Source organism: Carassius carassius, chromosome 6 (genome assembly GCF_963082965.1).
Source record: "Carassius carassius chromosome 6, fCarCar2.1, whole genome shotgun sequence".
NCBI classification, from domain to species: Eukaryota; Metazoa; Chordata; class Actinopteri; order Cypriniformes; family Cyprinidae; genus Carassius; species Carassius carassius.
In genome coordinates, this window is record NC_081760.1 from 10,318,705 (window position 1) to 10,344,652 (window position 25,948).

Below are 25,948 nucleotides of genomic sequence, written 5' to 3' on the forward strand. Positions count from 1 at the left end.
GCATCCATCAAACAGTAGAGTGAAGTCTCTCTCTCATGTAAAATCCTGACGTGTTTGACCTTCACTTTTGCTGGTTGTGTTTGCTGCACGCTGACAGCATATAATCAGTGGAGCGTTTGTGTCCCTGTAGTGGTATGAGAACAGTCAATGTTTAATTTATACCAACAGCCTGAATAACGTTGGCACTAGTAGCTTTGTGCCAAAGCTCTCACTCCGTCTCTTTTTTTGTCAGATTGCTGTTTTCTAATGGGGTCTGACAGTCCGTATCAAGTCTGTTTAAACTTTAATTCATCCAGGCACCAAGACAAAGGGGTGGATTCTAGCCTAATTGAATTAGTCCTCTAACTGAGAATCTCAGTGTGATTGAATTAAATGGAAGCCTTTTCTTCAAATGCATCGCATTTTTCAGGTGTCAACTACTTGTTCAACCAACTGTATGTTTTTAAAATTCGACTATTTGGTTTCCCTTTCATTCTTTGAAAAAAAAAATTGCGATAATTGACAATTATAAGCATAAAATTCTGAGAAACTTCACTACCTTCTTAAAAACATTGGAACGCTCTGAGATTTAGCTTCTGCACCTTGGTAATATCAAAACATGCTCCTTTGGATGTCGCCAGTCTGACGCTAAGGGTGCGTTTTCAAAGCAGGAGAAGAATCTGAAAACTTCACTACCTTCTTAAAAACATCGGATCGCTCTGAGATTTAGCTGCTGCATCTTGGTAATACCAAAACAAGCTCCTCTGAATGTTGTCAGTGTGGTGCTAAGGGTGTGTTTTCAAAGTGGGAGAAAAATCTGGAAGCTTCAGAGCTCTTAATGCAGCGGGACAGGCTTTACAATCCTTATTGGCGGAGAAACAGCAGAATCATTGAGAGCTGTCAGGTATCTGGCAGGCAACTGGCAGCGGTTACGGGACATTGTCGTCACATTTGGCAGTGTTTACAAGTCTGCCAAGTTAGAAATAGAGTTCAGCATCTCTGCTTATCTTGCTCCTTACTATAGCTTTATTACAAACAAGCCTGGCGTAGTTGAGAGGATTTACTACGGTACTCTGCTTTAGACTTAAATTCACCACCCTCAACAAATTCATCACTCACTCATTCAATCCAGTTAAATTCGATCACACAAAATGTTGTTTTATTAATGAGCACTTTGACTATAACAAAAACATTAAATCAGTGTGCCAAGCCAAAGTTTCTTTTTACAGTGTATCCATAATTTTACTATGGTATATTTGTAGTCATAACACTGTAGGCACAAATAACACCATTCACATTACCACAAAAACAGCATTTGGCTTCAAATTAATCCACAATAAATATTCAAATAAACCAACAAATAAATAAATACTTTTTGGCATTAATCACATGAAAATATTAAAATATGTGCGTTTATATATTTATTTATTTTTATGAAAAAAGGAGCTGAGATAGAGGACAAATGAGAGTGTGAGCATTTTAAGACTCTCCTTTAGCAAATCATTGACTGCTTCCTGTTTGAGGTGATTGATCTTAAAGGGCAAGCATCACAACTGTCTGTCTTAAAGGAGCAGAGCCTATCAACACATTTGCAATTACTATATGGACATTAGTTTCCACCTCAGAGTGAACTTTGAAAAAAAAAGTTTAAAACAAGAAATGAAGTGGCATTGTTAGATCTGAAGTAACATTTTCCGATATTGTTTTACTAGAAGGTGGAAGATTGAGGCTGGGTCTTCCATTCCACTGTTTAGTTGAAAACTGGTGTTTTGAACATGAGTATTGAAAAGAGGAAAAAATACATTCTGACAATGATTTTGACTACTAGCTGGTTGATGAATTTCTTTCTTTAAACTCTGAATAGTCCTTGAAGGAGACACCAGAAAGTCACGAGAGTCAGTGGTGAGCCACTTAGACATTTCATTACTAATTTATTCTTTAGTGTTGTCCTGCAAATCAAAAAGCCCCAAAATATTTCCCAGTTATTGGAAATGTGTCAAGCTGACCTGTTGTAACTAACACTTAATCATCATGGCTGGATTCAGAAAAAGCTCCTCATTAGTCAACACCTGTCTCCAGAGATCCAAACCCGCTGCTTCTGCTCATGAGAGACACACTTCACACAGAGCTTTTTATTCAAATCAGCCTTCATTTGGCTAAATCAAATATGCATTACTTATCACCCAACGGGGCTTTTATCATAGTGCCACAATTTTAAATTCCCCGAACTTCTCTAAACCTGCACAGAATTTAGTTTTGCTTGATTAGCACTGGCTAACATAAAGATTTTCATGTGTATCTATGTATCTTATATATCTAATAGCAGAGGTGGAAAGTAACGAATTACATTTACTCGCGTTACTGTAATTGAGTAGCTTTTTTGTGTACTAATACTTTTTAAAGTAATTTTTTAAATCTGTAATTTTACTTTTACTTAAGTATATTTTGTTTAAAGTATTGTACTTCGCTACATTTTAAAACACATTAATTACTGAGTAAAAAAAAAAAAAAAAAAAAAAAATCGCTCCCTGGAAACTACGTCAGTAAATAATGGGCAGGAGGGCAAACTGGCGCTAAAATCACAAGAAAGATGCAGACGGACAAAACAGGGATTTAGTGGTGCAGACACCGCTGAAAACGAAACCCCGTCATATTCTGAAGTTGAACTCGAAGGAAATGAAGTGAACCCCTGGCCATATGTATGCTCTATTATGCAGTGTAAGCTGTACTTGCTTAGGAAGACCAAACTAGCAGCTTATAAAATCTCGACAAGACATCAACCCTTCGCAAGAATGTAGAGGTAAGCTAAATAATTGCATCGTTGCATTGGTGGTTAAAATGAAGCTTTGACATTTTAGCAAGAGGTTTTGCACAAATTAGCCAAAAAGACAGTGGTGAGGAGTGTGCTATATATATCATCTATTATACGATAATATCATATTTTTTGTTTTAATGATGTGCGCGCTTATAGTGCGTTCTTTCACTGTGTGATTCAGTCTCCTAAAATGCATTTAGAATCATAGGCGCCGATACCGTGGAGCACCCACGGAAAATACCGAGCACCCACGGAAAATGAGCACCCACGTGTGCCAGTGCCAGACTGCCAGTAGGCTACATTTATTTAAAATTAAACATTGCAGTTGGCGCTATGAAGCGTCTGCCACACTGTGATTGGTTATGTTGTTGTCAGTGACAGTGACATAACCAGTCGCATGCATGTTCCATATCCTATCCACCAATCACAGCGTTTCTGAAAACGTCCCATCCCCCACTATACAGTGCCGTGCGAGTATGTAATCATTTACTGCTTTCCGTAATCACTAATCATTAATCAGACTAAAATGGACAGATTTGTTATAAAAAAACCAAACCTATTAATATTGATATATCGACATTATTTTACTGGATCTAGTGGCTTTGGCTTTTTGTGAATAAACGTCCAGTATTTTTTCTCTTTCAAAGTTTTGTCTGTCATGTTCTTCCACCTCATTTCATACCCAGCAGTACGTTAATATGTAAATGTTACGGTACATTCCCTAGACTCCTTAAAGTTCGTAACAGGGTTTAAATGGGAACATTTTTCTGCTCAAGTATAGGCCTATATACGGTTTAAAAGAGGAAAAACTAATGGACACAAAAGTAGCCTACTTTTGGACAGAATACAAGTTCTTTGTTAAATACATAAAATAAAAAAATATTTTTTTAGCCTATATGAATAATGGATTCGAAACCTCAAAGAAAAGCCATGCCACTATCAAAAGAAACCTCGAAACATAAATGAGGTAGACATTCCCAGAAACTCATTATTTTAGTCGCAACAATCGGTTAATGGAAACGCTGTCCTTTCGCAATAGTCTTTTAATCAATATTTACAAAACATTAATTTCCCAAGAAGCTGAACGCATTAGCGGTTACATGTCAGTTAAACTTTTCATCTCCAATCCTGTTTGTATTTTTGAGAAGTGACGCTGTTGTGTTTGTTTGTATCGGCCGCTGTCCATTAGCCTAAGGTTCTGAAATGCAATATTTTTTTAATAGCCTAGTCTATTTTTTTATTTTTTAAATGGCTTGCGCCCTTGAGCACCCACGGAGAAAAACATAAATCGGCGCCTATGTTTAGAATGATCACAAAATTGAAGATATAGGGGCAGAAAATTCCCATATTTATATAATTTCGTACATTAAATCAAAATCACACAAAGAATGCCGTCTTTTCCTCCAAAAATCATCATGAATATATACATACATACATACATTTTTTTTAAATAATTAATTTCTTATCATTTCAAATGAGTATTCAACATTTTATGTCTTGTATATCAAAACATTATTCATGCATTTGTAACTGCAGGTTAAATGCATTCTTGTCCTGCACTAGTGTAATACATCTAAATGCCACTTCCAATGAATCTTCTGCATTTCCTCTGCATTAAAAGATGAGTTTGTTGATACTGATTTGCCTGGTAACAGCCCAAATGTTTTATTATTCTAAATAACTGATTCCTTTAATTAAAAACAACTAGTTTGAGATTAATAGACCTATCCCAAGGGTGTCAAACTCAGTTCCTGGAGGGCCGTAGCCCTGCAGAGTTTAGTTCTAACCCTGCTCCAGCACACATATCATGTAGTTTTCAAATAAACCTAAATGATTAGATTAGCTGGATCAGGTGTGTTTAATTAGGGTTATATCTAAACTGTGCAGGACTGTGGCCCTCCAGGAACTGAGTTTGATACCCTTGGCCTGTCCCATTTTTGACTCCCTCCCACTGTTAAAATGTAACTAAGTAATTTTTACTCTGAGTAAATTTTAAATGAGCTACTTTTTACTTTTACTTGAGTTGATTTTTAGACTGGTACTTTTACTTGTACTTAAGTAAAATTTCATTAATGTAATGGTACTTTTACTTGAGTAGAATATTTTTGTACTCTTTCCACCTCTGTCTAATAGCCGGCAGCCATATCACCCTGGAGCCCAAGACCGGTTTCCCACTGAAGCTAAGCAGGGCTGAGCCTGGTCAGTACCTGGATGGGAGACCTCCTGTGAAAACTAGGTTGCTGCTGGAAGAGGTGCTAGTGAGGCCAGCAGGGGGTGCTCACCCTGTGGTCTGTGTGGGTTCTAGCGCCCCAGTGTAGTGATGGGGACACTATACTGTCAACAAGCACCGTCCTTCGGATGAGACGTTAAACCGAGGTCCTGACTCTCTGTGGTCATTAAAAATCCCAGGAAGTCTTTTGAAAAGAGTAGAGGTGTGACCTCGGCATCCTGGCTAAATTCGCCCATTGGCCTCTGACCATCATGGCCTCCTAACAATCCCCATATCTACTGATTGGCTTCATCACTCTGTCTCCTCTCCACCAGTAAGCTGGTGTGTGGTGGGCGTTCTGGCGCACTATGGCTGCCGTCGCATCATCCAGGTGGATGCTGCACACTGGTGGTGGATGAGGAGAGAACCCTGACAATGTAAGCGCTTTGAGTGCCTAGAAAAGCGCTATATAAATGTAATGTATTATTATTATTAATAATTATAGTCTAAATATATATGTTTATTATACTTGTATGGCTAACTGACGATTAAAGAATTGTAGTGGTCTCATCTTGTGTGCTTTCTTACCCACGCACAGCCTCATAAATACTAAAACATTTGTTTCACCTATTTATACAATACAATAAGCAAACTTAACATTCCTCATCATAACCATTCATAAATACTAGAGTTTGTATAATAATAACAAAATGTGTAAATACTCAAATACTTGCGTGAACCCTTCCATTGCAGAGCCTTTAAAAACTCTTTCAACGGCTCTGCTCCATTGTTAGTTCTGACTGGTGACCCGGTGCGCAATAACAATTGGGTGATTTTCCCTTTTCACTTCCTGTGAAGTCATGTATTCATGTTCCCTTATTCCCTATGCCGTTCACAATACCCTTTTCGGACTGAACATGTTCACTCCCTTCGGATTGGAATCTCACTCAAGATTGCGGAATACCCAGCTCTGAAGTCCACTTCACAGTCCACTTACAGTCGAATGGAACACACCTAAACTAAATCTACTCAGAACTCCTAAAACACAATACAGCCACCACCCATGACCCACAGGAACAAACTAAATCCACCCATAACCCTAGTAACCATATAGCAACACCCTAGAAGCCACCCAGAACCCTCTGCAACCATATAGTAACACACTAAAAACTACTCAAAACACACTAGAAGCCATATGATAATGCCTTAGCAACCACTCAGAACAAATAGCTACAACACACTGTAGTAACAGACCAAATCCACCCAGCAACCACTCGTTGAGGCCAGGATTTTAATATTGCCTAAAATATCCAGGTTTTGGCTGTTTGCACTGTGCAGGTCGATCGTTGTGTGATATTCATGAGAGTGCAGAGCAGACGGCTCCTTATGATTTCGAATTGCTCTCACACTTACTTTGGTGTCTTTTTTTATCAGTGCGCAGCGGCGTTTCAATTCAAACGAACGGACAAACATCTTCGCATATTTGCATCGCTTTGATCGTTCCCTGTTCACCTTCTCCTACGCAGCCCCATGATTGGTCGATTATGTACAATACTGTACCTACATGTTATTGGTCAAACCGCTTTGGATGTTTTTGGCCCAGGACCTAGCAACTACCCAGAACACACAGCAACCACATTACTACTACACTCAAAAAAATCACTATATAGCATATACCATATAGCAACACCCTAGCAACCACCCATCCTATAAACACAGAACAAAATAATAATAAAAAAAAAACACCCAGAACCTTTAGCAACCATATAGGAACACATTTAAAATCACTCAGACAACCCTAGCAACCGATTGTTGCATTTAGTTTTCTATGAGCAAGATCATTCACAATAAAATAGTTACTATGATTATTATTAATAATAACTTGTGCAGCTATTTTTTTCCTCATGCCATAGTACAGCTCATAGAAATGCATATATATATATATATATATATATATATATATATATATATATATACATACAGCACATAAACACTAAATATAAAAGCATTCTTTTGTCATTCTTTTGTCTGGTGTCCCACTAGAGGAAGTGCAGTTTTTTACTGTCTTTCTCTCAGGCCATGCATAATTCAAGATAGCCTTTCCATTCCACTTCCTCCTGCCATGCCTATAAAAATAGACCCGTGGAGGTCCATGCCATTCCTGCTTTGTTATTATATCATGCATACTTCTGTCCTCCACAATGTAGCCAATCGCATCAGAGCTATATGTCAACTTCACAACAGATGTGTTTCGTAAATGTGTGATGATAAGGTGTCTGGTGAGCTGTGGCTGCTAAATTGTTAGACGGAGAAATTGATGTCCGTCTGTTTCCATGGTTCACGTTTAGTCTGTATTTTGCAGAGAGACATTAATCCATGTCAAGATAAAGCTTGATTGAACAGATACAGTATGTAGGCTAAGCAATACAACATCTATTTGGGAAGGAGCTTTCAAGGCTTTTATTTTCACCGTTATGAAAAGTGATTTTGGCAAGCTGAATGTTTCGGGATCTTTTCTCTTCTAGAGCAACATATTAAATAAACATAGTTAATGGTCACAAGCAGGAACTACTCTTAAAAGTGAAAGGAACAAAGAAATTAGGAATATTATTAAAGATAAACCATATCTATGAACGTAACCCTAAAATCTGATTAGTTAAAAAAATATATATGTTATTCTTGGACTAACAAAATGTTGATACAAAACCATGTTCTACTTGGCAAAAGTGTCCAAAAACACAGTAGACAACTCTCTATAAAAAAAGTACTGTGATTTTATCATGGTACAGTGATACATTTGCATTTCAAATACTATGGTACTGAAATGATCTTTATACAATGGTATATGTCCAAATCACCATGGTTATAGCCTACTTTTTGTAGAGCAAAATGATTCGCAGTGAATCTTTCAGAGGCACTATCATGGTCTAAAAACACCCTGATCTGGTAACTCCTATTACTTTCCTGCCGAGACCTATACTTGTGAGTTTTTGTAGTCCCTCAAGGTCAATAACTCAATATGTGTTTGTGTGTGTGTGTGTGTGTGTGTGTGTGTGTGTGTGTGTGTGTGTGTGTGTGTGTGTGTGTGTGTGTTTGTGTGTGTGTGTGTGTGTGTGTGTGTGTGCGTGTGTGTGTGTGCGTGTGTATGTGTGTGTGTGTGTGTGTGTGTGTGTGTGTGCATCTACATGTGCACATTTGTGAGATATTAGAGTGCATGGAGTGACAAGTCAAAATTGTCAATCACTGTGATTCTGTGAACGCTCATTTAATGCTTCAATGCGAGAGATTGCATTTACTGTATTTTGTGGAAAAACAAGTAACCTTCCTGATTTATTATTATATATTGGATGAGTTTATCACGTCTCATGGGATCCTACACACCAGCTGTTACAGCTCAGGGTCACCCCCACTCACTTTACACACACACACACACACACACACACACACTCACACACAAATAGAGCATGGTCCATGTCACACTAAAAGCACAAGGGTTTATGGTTAGTGTCAGCAAAGCACTACTGAACAGATAAAACAGCTGAAATAGGTTTCTAAGGGCCCCTGAAAATACTGCCTCATTGAACAGAGGAGGTGGGCCTGGCGTTCACACAGCCAGCAATCAAGGACTGTGTGATTGTACAGCGAGAACGCTTCTAGCACCCACATCAGCACACTCTTTCATGTAGCAAAGACAAGCTTCTCTCCCAGTGGTGGATGTGCACTCTTTACAGTGGAAAGTGCTAATTAACATCTATTTTCATTCATCTTGTTGACTGGCATATTGTTAGACTGACTGAAATCTTACATCATTGTGCATTTCTGTGTAGTGGCTAATAAAGTGGCTTTGAGTTCTCTCTCAGTGAGATTCAGAGGTTAATAAACATTTCAGATGGACATTTAAAAGTCTGTAAAAAAAAAAAAAATTGGCAGGAGACCCTCTGAAAGGAAACCATATGGGTGGTCTGCCATCTGCTGTTCACAAATGGCCATGCATGCATTATATTGAGAGATATAGTATGAATTTTTTATTTTTATTATTTATATTTTAGACTGAAACAATACGTTTCATTATGCACTGCATAAATGTATAGCATGGCTACTGTAAATAGTATGTAATTCCAGTTCATTGTGCAAGATGATTCCAAAGATTCATAAAAAGGAAACAAGTTACAATTATATCTCACAAATCATAATGCAGATGCAAGTACCATTTTGGATGCATTTTATATTCAAATTGCATTATTGATTTATTAAGAATATTGTTTGAACTCATGCTCACAGAAAACATAAACATGTCATTGGTCACTGTGAACAGTGGAAACTTAAAAAGAGCCATGTGATTAACAAGATGATTCACTGAAAAAAAAAAAACAGATTTATTTTTAAAAGTTTTCTTTTCTTTTAAATCAAATTTTGCATTTGCCATGAATGGGTTAAGACCGTTTGTTAATAACAATAAAATAAATACATAAATAAAATAAAATAAAAAACTTACATGGGGGAAAAAATAAAAGGAATGGAATTTTTATATGGTTTGACTACTTGGTTTGACTAATCTGAATACACTGTCATTTAATCAAAACAAGACCAAAAACAGTAATAACCCATCTGATTATGGAATCAAGACTCTGAGGCATTTTCTGTGAGATAAACAGCTTTATAACATCATCTGAGCTGAATCAATAATAATAAAAAATAATAATAATAAAAAAAGAGAAAAACCAAAATGTGGAGCTCTGAAAGCTGTTATCCAATCAACAGTCACCGGTTTCAGAGCACGTGAATGGTGCAAAATTAAAGTGTTACAGAAAGTCAAAAGCAGCAGCTTTCTAGTAATGAACATCAGCAGAAAGCCAGAACTTAAGTGTGATCTCTGTCTGAAGCCTCTGGTCTTTAGAAAGGCAGGGTACATTTTAAAGGAACAGTTGACTTAGAGATGGAAAATTAATTTACTCCCCCTCAAATCTACAAGTCTATGGCAGCCTTAAACCTTTGGTACATTCAGCACAAATACGGTATCAGCATGGCACTGCAAATACCTTAATACAAAAAAGAACGAAGATCTATCTGGTATGTATTAATGATCTAGCCAGCTATAATCAAATTCTTCTGTTGCAATTCCAAAATTTGATGGCCTTCATAAAGCCCCATGGCAGTTTTAACTACACCAGTTTTCACTGGAAGCAATATTCATTTCTTACACAAAATTTAGGTTACAAAACATTCAGAAATAGAGTACAATCCAGCATCCCGCAGCCACGGCAGTGTTTTATAAAAGGCTGGGTTGAGTTAACGCAAATGGAAGTCTGGAATGCCTTGATATGCTGTTGTGGGTTTGATATTCAAGTTTCACATTATACAAGAAAACACTGTCAGACTCGAGAAGAAAGTGAAAAATGAGAAGGTAAGGCGATGGGGGAAGTAAAAAAAAAAAGCTGTGTTCATATCAGCAAACATTAATGTCACAATAAAGATATATAAGGATATGGAAGACAACATGAAATGGCAACAAAAGCCACCTTACTTCATGTTATTAAATGTGATCATAACATATTGAGGCATATTAATAACACAAATCGGATCCGTTTTAATTTCATGTTGACTTTGTTTCTATCGATAGCTTTATTTACTAGGTATGTGACCATTCTCTTTCGAAATGTCATCAGAAATAAAATTAGGTTATCCGAGGACAACAGAAAGGCCAAGGTTGGGCTACAAAGTCAAAAAATCATCTGTTTGTCATTTTTTTATCATTTGCACATAGTAGTCACATTCATGATGTTGTAGTACGTCTGCGAGTGCACTTCAGTCTAACATGCCCTTTGAAAACATTGCGTGTGGGAGTATATAAACAACCAAATTCATTCAAAAGTGTCCCAAATCTGACATGACGGCTCCTTGGATAGCATATGGTGTCAAAACAAACATGACATGGACTAATGTATGAATATGATGAAAAGAAGAGAGAACATATACGGTACATTTCAATTCAATACAGAGGGCAGCGCAGTCATGTGATGTGTGTGATAGTGTTTGAGGCGATCTGAGACATCTGAAAAAGATTTCACAACACAATATTTGTTCTTTCATGTTGCATTTCGATGCTATGTAGAAAAGTCTTTTTTACAGATAAAAAGAGTATGAGAATATCAAAGTCCTTTGGGTTTGTTTTGTTCTTCAGTGGAATCAGTTAGTAACTCATCCTTTCATTTGGATGGTCACATCCTCCTCGATTCAATCAGAGCCGATCAAGTTGGCGTCATCAATGTTTTCGCCTGAAACACATTCAGTGAACATCCACACTGTCAATCCAGTTCAACTCACGTGTGTGACTGACTGTTTTCTGTTTGATTCTTTCCAAGGGAGTATATTTAAGTGATCCGGTGTACAAAATATACAGCTAAGTGCTTCTGGTGTCTGTTTAGATGGATACTTTCTTTGCTCTTCTAGACAGGGGGTGGAAATTAAGTATATATGCTCAGCTCAAAGTGCAAAGGTCAGCATTCACTCCAAACCGAAAGTGCTGGTCTCCTCCACTGCTGTCAGCATCTTCTCATACAGCATGGAGAACGAGGGGTACGGGGGGAGGTCCAGACGATTGAAACATGTGTGAGCTCTACAACGACAAATAAACACAAGTTAAGTATGAATCTTATTTTCTGATCACATAAATTTCGCCCCATACAATTTTTGAGTGACTGTTTTATGAATTGCCAGATTGTGCCATCTTGTGGATTACATAAGCAATGAGATCTGTGGGGGGGGGGGGTTAATTTGGGACAAATGTGCCATTATTGGACTTCATACATTAAACATGAACTGTAATTTCTCTTTTTTAGATTGTTTGTACAATCTTAACACAAACTTTCCCATGTAAGATGGATTTAACAAGTGATTTACATCAGAAATCATTTTCATCAATGAGACCTAATAGATAAATGTGTGCCATTTTTATGTAACACTGGATACATCAGGCTTTTATGCATTTAATAGATTAAAAGTGACATTAATGACATTCATAATGTGATTTTTATTTCACGTGAAAATGCCTTTTGAACTTTTCTATGCATCAGTTTTCACAAAAATATCAAGCTGCACAACTGTTTTCAACATTGATAATAATTAGAAATAATAAGAAGAAATGTTTCTTGAGCAGCAAATCAGCATATTATAATGATTTTTTAAAGATCATGCAACCAAAATTCACAAAATGTGACGTCATGCGCGTTCTCGTCTACTTGGGCTTACAACCGTACGGCACGCCAGCCATTATAGTAAGCAGCGGCAATAGTGTTTTCAAATGGACTCTGTGGATGGAAAGAAGCGACCAGCCTCCAGCACAATTCAGACACCCACGGACACTCCTCGTAAGTAAAAAAAAAAAGAGAGAGTGCGCACTGAGAACGAGCATGAGATTGGCTGCAGTTCCTCTAACGGCCACTGGTGTCAATAACGGTTAGAAATTTCAGAACCTACGCAATGCTCCTTTAAATTGTAATAATATTTCACAACATTATTGTTTTTACTGTGTTTTTGATCAAATAAATGCAGTTGATGAGCAGAAATGAATTTTCAAAGGCATTAAAAAAACTTACAGACCCCAATCTGTTTATAGTCATTTATATGTATATTACATATATTATATATTTTTAGATTCCTATAAATACGTTTTGGTCAAATGCTATTTGATTTTTTTGTAGTTGGCATGATACATGATGAAATGCATTACAAGATGATTGATTTAAACGTGGACGTTAAATATAATACTGGCAGACATAGACTAGTTATGATTTCATGGGATCATAAAGGGCTCTGACATCTATTTAAAACTTTTATAAAACGGATCTTGAATTGAGAAGTACATTACCTGGGCAGAGATGTAATTTTTCCCCATTTCTCTACACAGAAGCGTCGTGGTCCATTGCTGCCCCTTAAGGAGGCGAAGCCCTCGTACGGGATACTGGACGTCCCCGTCACAAACTGAGACAACACAGACATTTCAGCCACAGGTTAAGTGTACAGCTTATAAAAAGAGCTTGCGTTTCTCTTTCATCACTCACTTGGAGCAATCTGAGTCTCTGCTCATTGTTGAACCGCTCCACTGCTGCCCAGAACCAGCGAATCACGATGTGGTTGTCATGGTAACCTGGAGGGAAAACCAATAAACTTGTTCCAATAAACTCCAAATGTGACCTGTACGCCTAGCAGAGGCTGTAAAATCCCACTGTCTATCTGCTGGATAATATTTCAGCCATAAATCATTTGCTTCACATCATGATACCATGGTTGTACCACAGTTTTGGACACCATGATGGTAATATCATAAATATGGTAATCATTTCTTCCATAATTAGTGCTGTAGTGAAGCTGTCAGCCTGTACCTCCTCTGTACTCGGTGTTGTTCCTCCAGTCTGCCAGATCGATCTCCGCTGTTCCAGCGATCACCAGCTCCAGCTCCCGAGCATCAAACACAGACACCAGCCGCGCATCTACAACCTGCAGCCATAAACACAGCCATAAAACATCAGCTTCCAGCTTTATATCTTTTTGGATGTTCTAGTCAATACAGCTGGATAAAACAAAAAAATATATTCTATACCCACTGTATTTGTATAGTAATGTCTTTACTGTCACTTTTAATTGCTGGATAAAAATAATAATTTCTTTAAAATTAATTCTTAATGACCCCAAGTTTTTAAATGGCTTCGTAAAGTCTTAAAGTATTAAAGCAAACAAAAAATTTGAAACCAAAACTGTACATTAAACCAATTCTATCAAACAGAAATCCAATAATAATAATAAAAAAAGACATTCTGTAATATCTCATGGCAACTCTACATGGCAGAAGTGGGATGTTTTTATGTGACTGAAAGCTTCCGGAGTGTTGATTTGATTTCAGTACCTCATAAAAGCCTCGCACCAGACTCTCTGTCTGTTGGACGACACCACGCTCTATACGCCACTTCACCATGCACTCGATGTACTCTTTCTTATTCTTCTCTGACACTGGGATATTTGCACCGCCAGGCTTTAGCTCACGCTCTGTGATCTAACACACACACATACACACACACAATTCTGTGAGCCAATGGCAAGAGCCTGTGCAAGCTTATAAACTGTTTGTGTACACTGACCTGTCCGAACACTTCCTCATTGACCGTGAAGGTCAGGTCCAGCATGTCCTCTATGTCATTGTCCTTCATCCACTGAAGACTCTGATGAAACTCCTCATCAAGATACTCCAGATCACTCAGATCACACGGACTACACACACAGGTAACACACATACAAACATGAAATAATGCTCATGGTCTAGGTAATCACACAGAAAGTCTAAAGTCTATTTCAAGTACCCGCACATGTCAAGTTCACATTAGTATCGGTTAAATACACACACAAAAAAAAGCTGTGGTTGCCGGAATTTTACTTTTTACTGTGAAAAATATGGTAGCAACATTTGAGGTTTTAAGGTTTTAACTTACATTTACAGTTAAATACCATAATTTCATTAATTCATTTAATTTAATTTATGCATTTAGCAGACGATTTAATCCAAAGTGACTTACAGTGCATTCAGGCTATCAATTTTTACATATCATGTGTTCCCGGGGAATCGAACCCCCAACCTTGCGCTTGATAGCGCAGTGCTCTACCAATTGAGCTGCAGGAACACTAACTGATATAATGTTTTTATATCAACCTACTGAAGTACTGAAATCTGTTTTGTACCTTTGTAATACACTGATAACCACCAAAAGCAGGTGGTGATGAGAAAGTCACATGATGAACCAAAACCCATCACAAGCAGCTTTTAAATAATAACATATATAGAAGGTGCACAGTGTTATTCACACAAACACTAAAACCATCATGGTAACACACGAAACCGAAATAATGTTTTTAAAAAGAATGTTTATTGCAGTTTATGTATAACCCTAATGTACAAAACTGATAAGAAAAAACTAAGAAACATGGGTATTTCAACAACAACAACAAAAAAAACATTACATTTGAAATGTAATGCAGGGAATTCTGGGAATGTCAATTTACAGTTATTCACTGTAAATTATACATTCTTTTTCACTTCCAAAAATGGTACACTACCGTAAAATTACATGTAATATCCAATACAGTTTTTTACCGTATATATTAGGGGAATTTACAGTTAACCATTTAACAGGTTTGTACTGTAGCATTTTTACATTCTTTTACCGTTAAATTCACGGTCATTTTTTACTTTTTCTCAATAAAAAATATTCTCAATATTAATATAGTTAGAGATTCATTCTTTTAATATTTTCTATGTTATTTCACACAGTATTTTATCTTAAGCACTGCAAGCCATGCTCATTTTCTTTTGTCATCACTGTATATTTGTTTAAAAAAAAATACAATATATACTTATTAAAATAGTTTTAAGGCACAAATCTTGACACCTGAACAGAACACTTGATTCTAAATAGAGTTGTGCTACCAAATGTCTACCAAATTGGCATCAGACAATGTCTACAGTGAAACATCGCAACGGACAATGACATCGTGGGAAGGGGGGATATCAGTTAAATAGATGGCCAAGTGGCAAAAAACTGAAAACAATTACATCATTAAAATGTAATTCTCATTTTCATATATTTATTTTCATTGATGATGGATGATGGCATCATCTATCGGTCCAACCCTAATGCTAAAGGTTAACTATATATATATATATATACTTTCAACTTTATGTAACTCTATATAACGTTTTTTATATTTTTGCTCAAATTATGAAAAATTTATAAAAAATCTATTTCTAAAAAATTGACAAAAAAGGGACATAAATGCTTAACTTACATTCGAAGTAGGCCTTTGTAAAAAGGTTGTGTGAAGAAGGCATCCAGTAGGTATTGATGGATAAGAGTGAGACCCAGAATACGGCCACTAAACCGAAACCTGACAACAGAACATGTTGAAAAACACATGGGATACATTTCCGCTAGTTTGGTCTATTAAAAGATTTTGTAGGCACAGATCGAGCCAAGCACCTTTTAAACCTTACCTTCAAAATATCGGATGTGCACTGATCAAATCAAGCTTCACATGTAGCAAAAAACTGTAAGCACAGACTTAAAAGCAACTGTGCACTCACCACTCATGATGGTTGTCAACGAAGGCAGACATGGGGCTGATCTGGACGGTGTAAGTGTCATTTGCTGAATACTCAAACAGACCATAGTATGGGTTAAAAAGCTCCCGTGACACCAGAAAGAAAAACTCTCTTGAGGGGCCACTGTAGTCAAGTCTGAACGGGAGCAAAATTTTATAAGTTTAGAATCAAAGCAAAATAAATCAACTCAGTTAATATTTAATTTTTAATTACTTCATTAATAATCATTTTAAATGAAGATAATTACACAATATTTTTAATTTATTTTTTACAATTTAACCTTCTTTATTTATTTAACTGTTATAAAGGGCAAAGTCTGGTTATGTTTTAACATTGTGGAAACACTGACCCTTCTTCTCCAACAAAGCTGACATAGAGTTTACTTCTCTGTAGATCTTTGCGAGAGTAGCACATGATTTGATTGAACGCATCCTCCAGGAGATGATCTCTGCGGATTATCAACCTAAAACAAGGACAACAAGTCAGCGGGAGTTTGACAATGTGTTATAAAACAAGACCTCAGGGTACCTGTACAGATGCTTACTTCACTTTGCCTGGACCCTGACCGTAGCCTTTAGTCTCCAGTTTGCGACAGAAATTCCGAAGTTTGGCTTCAAAGTCCCGTTTGTATGGTGCGGGTGCCCGTGCGTTGGCTCGCTGTGTACCTAATAGGAAGAGATCATAGTTCCAATACAGTACATCTAAAAAAGTGAGAATCTTGTAATCAAACATAAATAAATGTGCAGAAAATGTATAGATAATGCAGAACAATTCCGGCTTTATTTGTCAAATTTGATGACAAATGAGATCTCTTTTATATATCAGTCATTTTTCTTAGACTCAAAATATTTTAATTAAACATAAAAAAATAGACTGAAATTTCCATTATATCTCCTCATATATATATATATATATATACTGTATATATATATATATATATATATATATATATATATATATATATATATATTTTTTTTTTTTTTAGGTTTTTTTTTTTTTTTTTAGGTTTTTTTTTTAATAAATAAAACAAACAAAAATAAATTAAGCTTTAAAAATGTAGACAATATGTAAATAACAACAATAATAATTTACTATTATTATTACTATTAGTAGTAGTGGTAGTAGTAGTATTGTTGTTGTTTCAATGGGGTATGGTCCAAAATTATGCTATTCCTCAGTATGAAGTCCAGCAGAAGTGTATAAGAATGCTTTCTATTCAACCAAAAAAGGAGTGTAGAATTCACAAAACCTGCTATAACCAGCGAACAGTGTAATGCCAGAGTGTCAGCGGTGACTAAAGTCAGATCATGGTGAATTAGACCATGATTCCCTCTGGCAAAGTGATGTCCGCCACTTTCCAAACAGACTTGTGAAAATCTGAGTGTCAGCGTAACGGTTAAAAACCAGCATGCAGAGATTAGCCAAAAACCCTGGACTCCAACTACACATCAAATCCCACTCAGCGGATTTGATGCTTTGGCAGCCAAAAAATACCCAGGAAATCTGGTCGACTGCATGTCAAGCTCTACGACCAAACTAAAGCAATGCTGTGGAAAGATGAGCAGGACCAGAGAATCAGAGACTCTCTTATATTTGCCATTATGAAATGTAAAATATGAAATCATTTTGCAATCCTATTAATAAATGTTTCTTGAATTTTTTTCCAATGTGACTGAGAGGAACGGACCAGGAGAGCTCTGAGGGGAGGAGACCGGAGACCCTCGTGGTGATTGACAGTAGCTGGGGTGCAGTAAGGCATGAGGTGGCACATACGACATCACTTCCTCTTCAAACAAGCTACAGCAAGAAAAAGAGGCAAAGATTATTAGTGTTTGGAGGTAAACACATGTATCCTGGAAAAGAAAAAAAGATACATTTACCTGAGAAGCCAAAATATAATAATTATACCAGATGCATCATATTTGCTGAATGAAATTCAATACATGTTTTGTTTTTTTGTACTAATTTTGGAGTGCTGATTCCAAAAATAGTGCATGTTTTGCTAGATGCTAGACACTTGCTCATGAAACATTTGTATTTTGTAGCATTTTTGCTTTTGAAAACCATCTGTAGGGTGAAGACATCTTGTTGTATCCCTCAATCACAAGAAAAACTGCCACAAAGGCATGATTCATATCTTCCTCTGAGTGACATTTCGACTATTTGTTCTCTATTAATTCTCAGCACATTTTCGAATATGAATGATCTTGCAGACAATATTTAATGCCGAATCCTGATTTTAAGGATAGAATTAAGGCCAGTGACAGAAGAAAAAGCCAACATGGCCCAGATGTTTTCCACTACATCTTTGGGTGATTCACTCAATCCAAAAAGTGACAGACATTTCCAAAGGTTTTTTTTGTGTTTTTTTTTTTTTTCATTAAATTGACCATTTGAACATATTTTTCCACTCCGTTTCAGATTTTAAGTAAAATTATACTGTTTTAAAATACTTATTTCTTTGTCATTAAAACAAAGTTTTAACATATGACTGCTTTTTTATTGGCACTGTAAATGCATTAAAGCTGAAACATATATACTTTGAAAAATCTTCATTCTTTTGTTATAAAAAAAACTATAGGTCATGTAAAGTTTTTTTTTTTTTTTTAACAATATTATTTTGCCAATATTAAACCTTACAAAAATGTGATATTCCTAACATACATTTTTTGCAGGGTAAAAAAAATCATTGAAGTCATTGGACAAGTACCTGAGCAAAATCACCAAGTCTGCATCGCTGGAGAGGCGAGCTAAACCTGACACTCCTTCATTACGAATAAACTGCACCTTCTCCCTGTGGATTAGAAAATTCTACATTTCATAATCAATAGCTCAGGACTGAGGTTTGTTTTGTACGAATTCTCTGAGTCTCACCTGAGTGAGTGATTCCTAATGAGCTCAGACTGCCTCTCCTGAAGGATCTCAAATATGTTCGGCTGCCGCAAAAATGCCACTATTTTATCATTATAGGCTATAAAGAGAGGAACAAAGCAATTAGTGAAATGTCAAATGAAGACTCTTCAAACGTTATAACTTTTGTGGCACCGCATTTTTATAAAACAGTGCATTATGATGGATTTAACAAGATGAACAAATCAAATTCTGTCTAAAAACTTGCTGATGAAGCCTGGCTTGAAATGACTCACCAACAGGAACTAAATCTTGACACTGGTTGCGACTGGCTGTGAAAGTGTTTGAGGGGCGTGGCAGTACAGGGGGTCCAGCATGCCGAGGGTCATCGCCCACCTGAAGCACAGAAACAGAACAGGAAGTGACCACTATGTACTTCACATCCACATCAAGTCACACAAGAAAACACCAGTGTACTGCAGAAATACTGTATGAGTATCACAGAATTAAAAATGCCTTTCCATTTAATATGTATACTGATATGAATATAAAATAAAATAGTCAACTCAAATGTTTAACAATGTTTAACATATACATACATAATAGCTACAAGGAAAGATGTTAATCAATGTATTAATAAACGTATCAAGATACGGATTATGAGGCTTTTGTATAATTCGCTGTGTATTTGCTCCCTAGTGAGTGTACTGTAAAGATGAAAGCTTCATTAAGGGCCCTCTGACTTAAGATCTGACAGTGCTTCTGCTAAAGCTAAGTGGATTGTAAAACTTGAGAAGTGGGACTTTTTTTAATTAAGTGGGTTAATTTGCATTTTTTATGTAATAAGAAAAGATCATTTTAAGATTAGTGGAATAATATTTAGACACAATATGTTTACATGCATCCACATATGGCCCACTGGCTGTTAATAGTGTTCATCGTCGGTTTGACTATGTCTTTTATAAATTTTTCCGAAGATTTCTGCCATATGCACATAAACTGACAGCCACCACTGATAAGCTACTATTAAACAGAGGTGGAAAGAGTACAAAAATATTCTACTCAAGTAAAAGTACCATTACATTAATGAAATTTTACTTAAGTACAAGTAAAAGTACCAGTCTAAAAAATCCACTCAAGTAAAAGTAAAAAGTAGCTCATTTAAAATTTACTCAGAGTAAAAATTACTTAGTTACATTTTAACCAGTGGGAGGGAGTCAAAAATGGGACAGACCAAGGGTGTCAAACTCAGTTCCTGGAGGGCCACAGTCCTGCACAGTTTAGATATAACCATAATTAAACACACCTGATCCAGCTAATCTAATCATTTAGGTTTATTTGAAAACTACATGATATGTGTGCTGGAGCAGGGTTAGGGCTACGGCCCTCCAGGAACTGAGTTTGACACTCCTGGGATAGGTCTATCAATCTCAAACTAGTTGTTTTTAATTAAAGGAATCAGTTATTTAGAATAATAAAACATTTGGGCTGTTATCTGGCAAATCAGTATCAACAAACTCATCTTTTCAATACAGAGGAAATGCAAAAGCTTCATCGGACGTGGCATTTAGATGTATTACACTGTTTAATGCAGGACAAGAATGCATTTAACCTGCAGTTACAAATGCATGAATAATGTTTTGATATGCCAGACATAAAATGTTGAATACTCATTTGAAATTATAAAAACTTAATTATAAAAAAAAAAAAAAATCAAAAGATACTTTAAATGTGAAATTAAAATGGCCAGTATGTGTCAGCAAGTCACTGTTAATCAGTGAGTCATTGCGACTGAACCGAATCATTTAAACGGTTGATTCATTCAGGAACGAAACACTGTCATGTTGCTCAGAGATGCAAAATTTTGCTTTGGTGGCTGTGTTTGGAATAAATTTTTGTTGTAGAAATAGAGCAAAAACAATGGCAATGTGGTGTCTAAAACGCAAGTGTCTTAGTTTACTGTCCTGTTGTAAAAAAAAATATATATATATATATATATATATATATTTCATTTCATTTCATTTTGTAATAGTAAAATATTTAAATTTTTTACAAATATAATTTTACTCTGTTCATTTATGTTTTTACTAAACTTTGTACAGTTTTTGGAGGATTTAAATCTTTTACATTTCTATAAATAAATAAATATTTATTTAAATAGGCTTTTTTTTTTTAACAAAAAAAGAAAAAAGCATTTCAGGTTAAATTCACTTCATAAAAGACCCAGATTTCTAACTTTCAAACATGGGGATACCATGGATAATTTTATAAGGTTTAATGTAAGATTCTTGCCCATTTTTGGGGAAATTCAGTTTAAAAATTTTAATAAATCACTTTAACCACTAGATGGCTATAGTGTGTGTGTGTGTGTGATTATGATTTTTAGAGGAAAAGACAGCATTCTTTGTGTGATTTTGATTCTAAATGATTTTGATTGATTTCATTCTAAATGCATTTCAACAGACTGAATCACACAGTGAAAGAACACTCTAAATGCGCGCGTACATCATTAAAACAACAATTATGATATTATCGCAGACAATATATATCGCACACTCCGCACCAATCTTTTTGGCTAATTTGTGCAAAACCTCTTGCTAAAATGTCAAAGCATCATTTTAACCACCAATGCAATGACGCAATTATTTAGCTCACCTCTATATGCTTACGTGGGGTTGATGTCTTGTCGAGATTTTATAAACTGCTAGTTTGGTCTCCCTAGGCAAGCACAGCATACACAGCATAATAGAGCATACATATGGCCAGGGGTTCACTTCATTTCCTTGAGTTCAACTTCAGAATATGACGGGGTTTCGTTTTCAGCGGTGTCTGCACCACTAACGCCTGTTTTGTCCGTCTGCATCTTTCTTGTGATTTTAGCGCCAGTTTGCCCTCCTGCCCATTATTTACTGACATAGCTTCCAGGGAGCGATTTTTTTTTTTACTCAGTAATTAATGTGTTTTAAAATGTAGCGAAGTACAATACTTCAAACAAAATATACTTAAGTAAAAGTAAAATTACAGATTTAAAAAAATACTTAAAAAAGTAGAAGTACACAAAAAAGCTACTCAATTACAGTAACGCGAGTAAATGTAATTCGTTACTTTCCACCTCTGCTATTAAATATTGTAGAAACTTAATTTTCTCTGAAAGTTGCTTTGCAATCATTTGTATTGTATAAAGCGCTATACAAAACAACTTGAAATTAATTGAATTGAACTGGCAAACATGTTCACACAGGGGACTTTGGATGATGTGAAAATGACACAGTGCATGCTGGGACACAGCGAAAGTCGACGCTATACGAAATTAATCAGCATATCTAAAGAGCCCTGAGAGGGCGATATGTTCTCCACACAACGTGACAGAAGATCAGATTCCCTAATGAGAAACCTGGTAAGAACATTTTAAAACTATCCTTTGCATTTAAACCAGGCATCATGTGCTCACCTCCCCTGCGCTGTGGCTGCGCTGGCGGCTGAGGTGCTGGCAGTGGGCGAGGATGCTGCTGGGACGGGCGCTCTGCAGCGGCAGTCGTGGGTCTATGAAGGTGGTCACCCTGCAGTTATGGTCCACAAAGAAAGGCTGAGGAGAAGACATAATCATGTCAAGCAAGTGGGTCGAAGGATTTAAAAGCACAAACGTAATCCTCACATTCATGTTAAAGCACTTACAAGAATGTATCAGTAAAACACTAGCACATGAAATATTTACATGAAGTGTTAAGGTTGTACTTATTTTAAACATTTATCTGCAGTACCACCTGCTTTGCTGATAAGTGTCCATTATAAGTGTATAACTCTAAAGCTCTTCGCCATAGAAAATAATGAATGTATAGAAAATTAAATAAGAGTGTATAACAATAGTATATTAAATTATAACATTTTACATTTTATTAATATTGTTTGTTTCTTATTTTATAGCGAACTGTTGTTTATATATATATATATATATATATATATATATATATATATATATATATATACTTACTGTAAAATATAAGGTACTAAATGTGAAAGGAATCAAACTTAGAAGAGAAAGTCAGACAATGAATGGCATATAAGAAAAAAAAAAAGCATATAAAAGCATATTTTATTTAGAAATGCACTGTAAAATTAAAAGCAAGGGGAGGAAAGATGGCTGTTTCCAGACCTTTCCCATGTGGTCGTGTTTCATTTCCCAGCCTCGCGGGAGATCTAGCTGTTTGTTGGCGAACATGTTGAGGAAGGCAACCAGGTCTCGATTGTGCTGGTAGCGCTCAAAGTGGTGCGAATCCCGTCGCACTTTACTGATCATGTGTTTTAGACATGTGTTACTTGTAAACATGCGATAGGCACTCTGAGAAAGAAAAAAAAACAGACAAGAGTGTTTCTTAGTCTTTAAGTAGTACTTGTGGCCTTTTAAAAAGTAAAAATTCAACAAAAATTAACAACAAATTCAACAAAAACTTCAACAGTCAATAACAATGATTTATTATGTAACAATATATCACGTGACATTTAAAAGAAACTTTTCAACAAAATTAATGACAGAACCAGATAAAGGGTTTGTGAGAATCAGTTGTTTTTATGGCATGATTTACCACATATTTCTTTCAAGGGTCTGAAAATCGGCTTGTGCTAAAAAAAAAAAAAAAAAAAAAAAAAAGTGTGAATAATTAATGTGTTTGGAGACTAACAGGGTTGGAATGCAGTACGGTAAAGAAATCCGGGCTGATGAGAAACTTGGCGCTGGGGGACTGAAGCAGCAGAGACAATCGGGAGCGAGAGCTAGTAGGCCCAACCACACCATCCCGACGGTACTCTGAAAGAGAATACAACTATAGTGTGAAAATTATGTTGGGTTAAATCAAAAGATCTTTTATTTCTATTCTATATTTACATTAATCTAGATGAACCAGGCTCATCTGAATGCAGTGCATGTACGTGGTGTGTGTATTTCTGTTGTGAGAGAGTACCAGGTATGGAGAGAAGCAGCAGGTCAGTTTCGTCTGTAGGCATCTCTGCAGCCTGTTCGTCTGTCCTCTCATTGGTTATTGTCCTCCGAATACTCTGATACCTGAACAAAACAAAAAGGTACTTAAATTCATTTGCATTTTTCATGTAATAATCTTTTCACAAGGATAATTGTGTTTTATCATTCATAATCATACATTTTTGCTTCTGTAATGTATATGTTATTGCTAAATCTTGGCTGGCAGTAAAGAAAAAAAAACATGTTAACACACAGACACAAAAATGTGAATAATAAATATATTATTAAATTTTATTATTATTATTACAACAGCACAACTGTTTTTAATATATACGTTTTATTATAAGACATATTTCTTGAGCACCAAAACAGCACATTACAATGATTTCTTCAAGGAAATTCTAATTAATTATAAATGTATGAATGTAATTTAATGTAATTTCATTCAATTTCATTTAAATAGTATAAACATAATATTTGCAAATGAAATCAAATGAATGATGCTAAATGAAATTTAATTCAATTAAAAACCTGTGAATTAAAAAAATGTATATGCCACAAATAATTCCTGCCAGGCATGTGTCATGCCCCTGGACTGTTTCGTGCTGTGTTTTCCTTCCCCACATGCTTGTTACCAGATTTTTCCCGTGTTTCCTAGACATATATGGGTTTCCTGTTCCTGGTCTCGTTTTGTCTAATTAGTTATTATGTGCACCTGTGTTCCTCCAAATGTTCCTTGTTATTCCCTTGTATTTAGTTCCAGTCTGTGTGTTCCTCCTTTGTCTGGTCTACCAGTTGTGTACGTGTTCCTTCTTCCCTTCCTCGGATTTGCCCTATGTGCTGGATTTAATAAATGACAGTTTAATTTATCCACGCCTCCTTCGCTCCTTTCCGGCAGCGTACCATGACAGTGTATTTTGGATTATTTTCAGCTGTGAAGGCAATATTCACATGTGTTGCCACATACTGTTCTCAAGGGCTCAAAGAAAGAAAAAAACTTCATTTAAAAAGACTGATTTGTTTGATAGAGCATGATAGTGGTAGAAGAGATTAGGTTGCTGTGGTGACTGCTGGGTGACATTTTTAAAGAGCTGTTTTTCCATACGAGTGAAGATTAACAAATGGCATTTTGGACTCCGATAAATCCCAAGATAAGGTCAAGTAAACACACTGATGTGTGAATATTGTCTTCATGTGTGACTGACCTTCGGTTGAGCTGCTCCATCTGTTGAATGGAGTTGGATCTCTGTAGGACCTGAGGTGCAGGTGGAGCAGTGGGCCGCTGCCAGGTGGTGGTCCTATTTACATGATCCACATAGAAAATCCTGCCGTGGCTGTCAATACGAGCCTCCCAGTCTACAACATACACATTTAAAGTCCACTTATAATGTTAAAATAGTCAATATAAAAATACAAATGTTAATAAAGTATAATTACGTAAATACCCTGATTTCAAAAGAGCAAAAAATAAATATAATTTTCGATGATTATGTCCCGTTTAGGACAGGTTGAGGAAATCTCATACGAAGACAAAAATATTCCCTCACTTGGTGGAAGAGGCTCGTCCACTCTCTGATAGCGGCTGATATCATGACGCACTGAAGGAACAGATCGCATCAGCTGATGGCCATTCACTTGAGCACTGGCTCCTTCAGAAAGGCAAAAATGTGTTGTTTGTGTTATAAATATAAAAAATATTGTAAATATTAATTTATTATATACTAATTATTTATAAAGTGTCCTATTATCCCTAATATATAAAGCCGACAATAGGTTATATTTTATTTGAATAGAATTAATATTTTTTAATATTAGTATATATAATAGTATATGTATATATAATATAGCATTATTTATATTTATTATAATAACATTATTTTTATATATTATTAAAATATTTTCTATTTTGAAATTATACGATTATTATACTTTTACGATTATTATTCATTTACTTAATATGTATATAATATATTT

The 25,948-nt window shown here is 35.9% G+C and overlaps 1 protein-coding gene across 1 annotated transcript in view; it reads right to left on the minus strand.

Annotated features, from left to right (window-relative positions):
• Positions 1–9,639: 9,639 nt before the first annotated feature.
• The window catches only part of LOC132142371 (E3 ubiquitin-protein ligase HECW2-like), a 53,236-nt gene continuing 36,927 nt past the window's right edge, over positions 9,640–25,948 (minus strand). The window contains exons 10-29 of the mRNA XM_059552180.1: positions 25,522–25,623; positions 25,180–25,330; positions 23,958–24,058; positions 23,679–23,803; positions 23,153–23,338; positions 22,451–22,585; positions 19,296–19,395; positions 19,024–19,120; positions 18,860–18,943; positions 17,837–17,946; positions 16,694–16,814; positions 16,499–16,612; positions 16,132–16,284; positions 15,837–15,935; positions 14,138–14,267; positions 13,906–14,052; positions 13,385–13,499; positions 13,064–13,149; positions 12,871–12,983; positions 9,640–11,619 (exon numbers count right to left, since the gene is read on the minus strand). Of these exons, the coding sequence (XP_059408163.1) occupies positions 11,508–11,619; positions 12,871–12,983; positions 13,064–13,149; positions 13,385–13,499; positions 13,906–14,052; positions 14,138–14,267; positions 15,837–15,935; positions 16,132–16,284; positions 16,499–16,612; positions 16,694–16,814; positions 17,837–17,946; positions 18,860–18,943; positions 19,024–19,120; positions 19,296–19,395; positions 22,451–22,585; positions 23,153–23,338; positions 23,679–23,803; positions 23,958–24,058; positions 25,180–25,330; positions 25,522–25,623 (2,381 nt within the window). The 3' untranslated portion in view covers positions 9,640–11,507. The remainder of the gene's footprint in view (positions 11,620–12,870; positions 12,984–13,063; positions 13,150–13,384; positions 13,500–13,905; positions 14,053–14,137; positions 14,268–15,836; positions 15,936–16,131; positions 16,285–16,498; positions 16,613–16,693; positions 16,815–17,836; positions 17,947–18,859; positions 18,944–19,023; positions 19,121–19,295; positions 19,396–22,450; positions 22,586–23,152; positions 23,339–23,678; positions 23,804–23,957; positions 24,059–25,179; positions 25,331–25,521; positions 25,624–25,948) is intronic.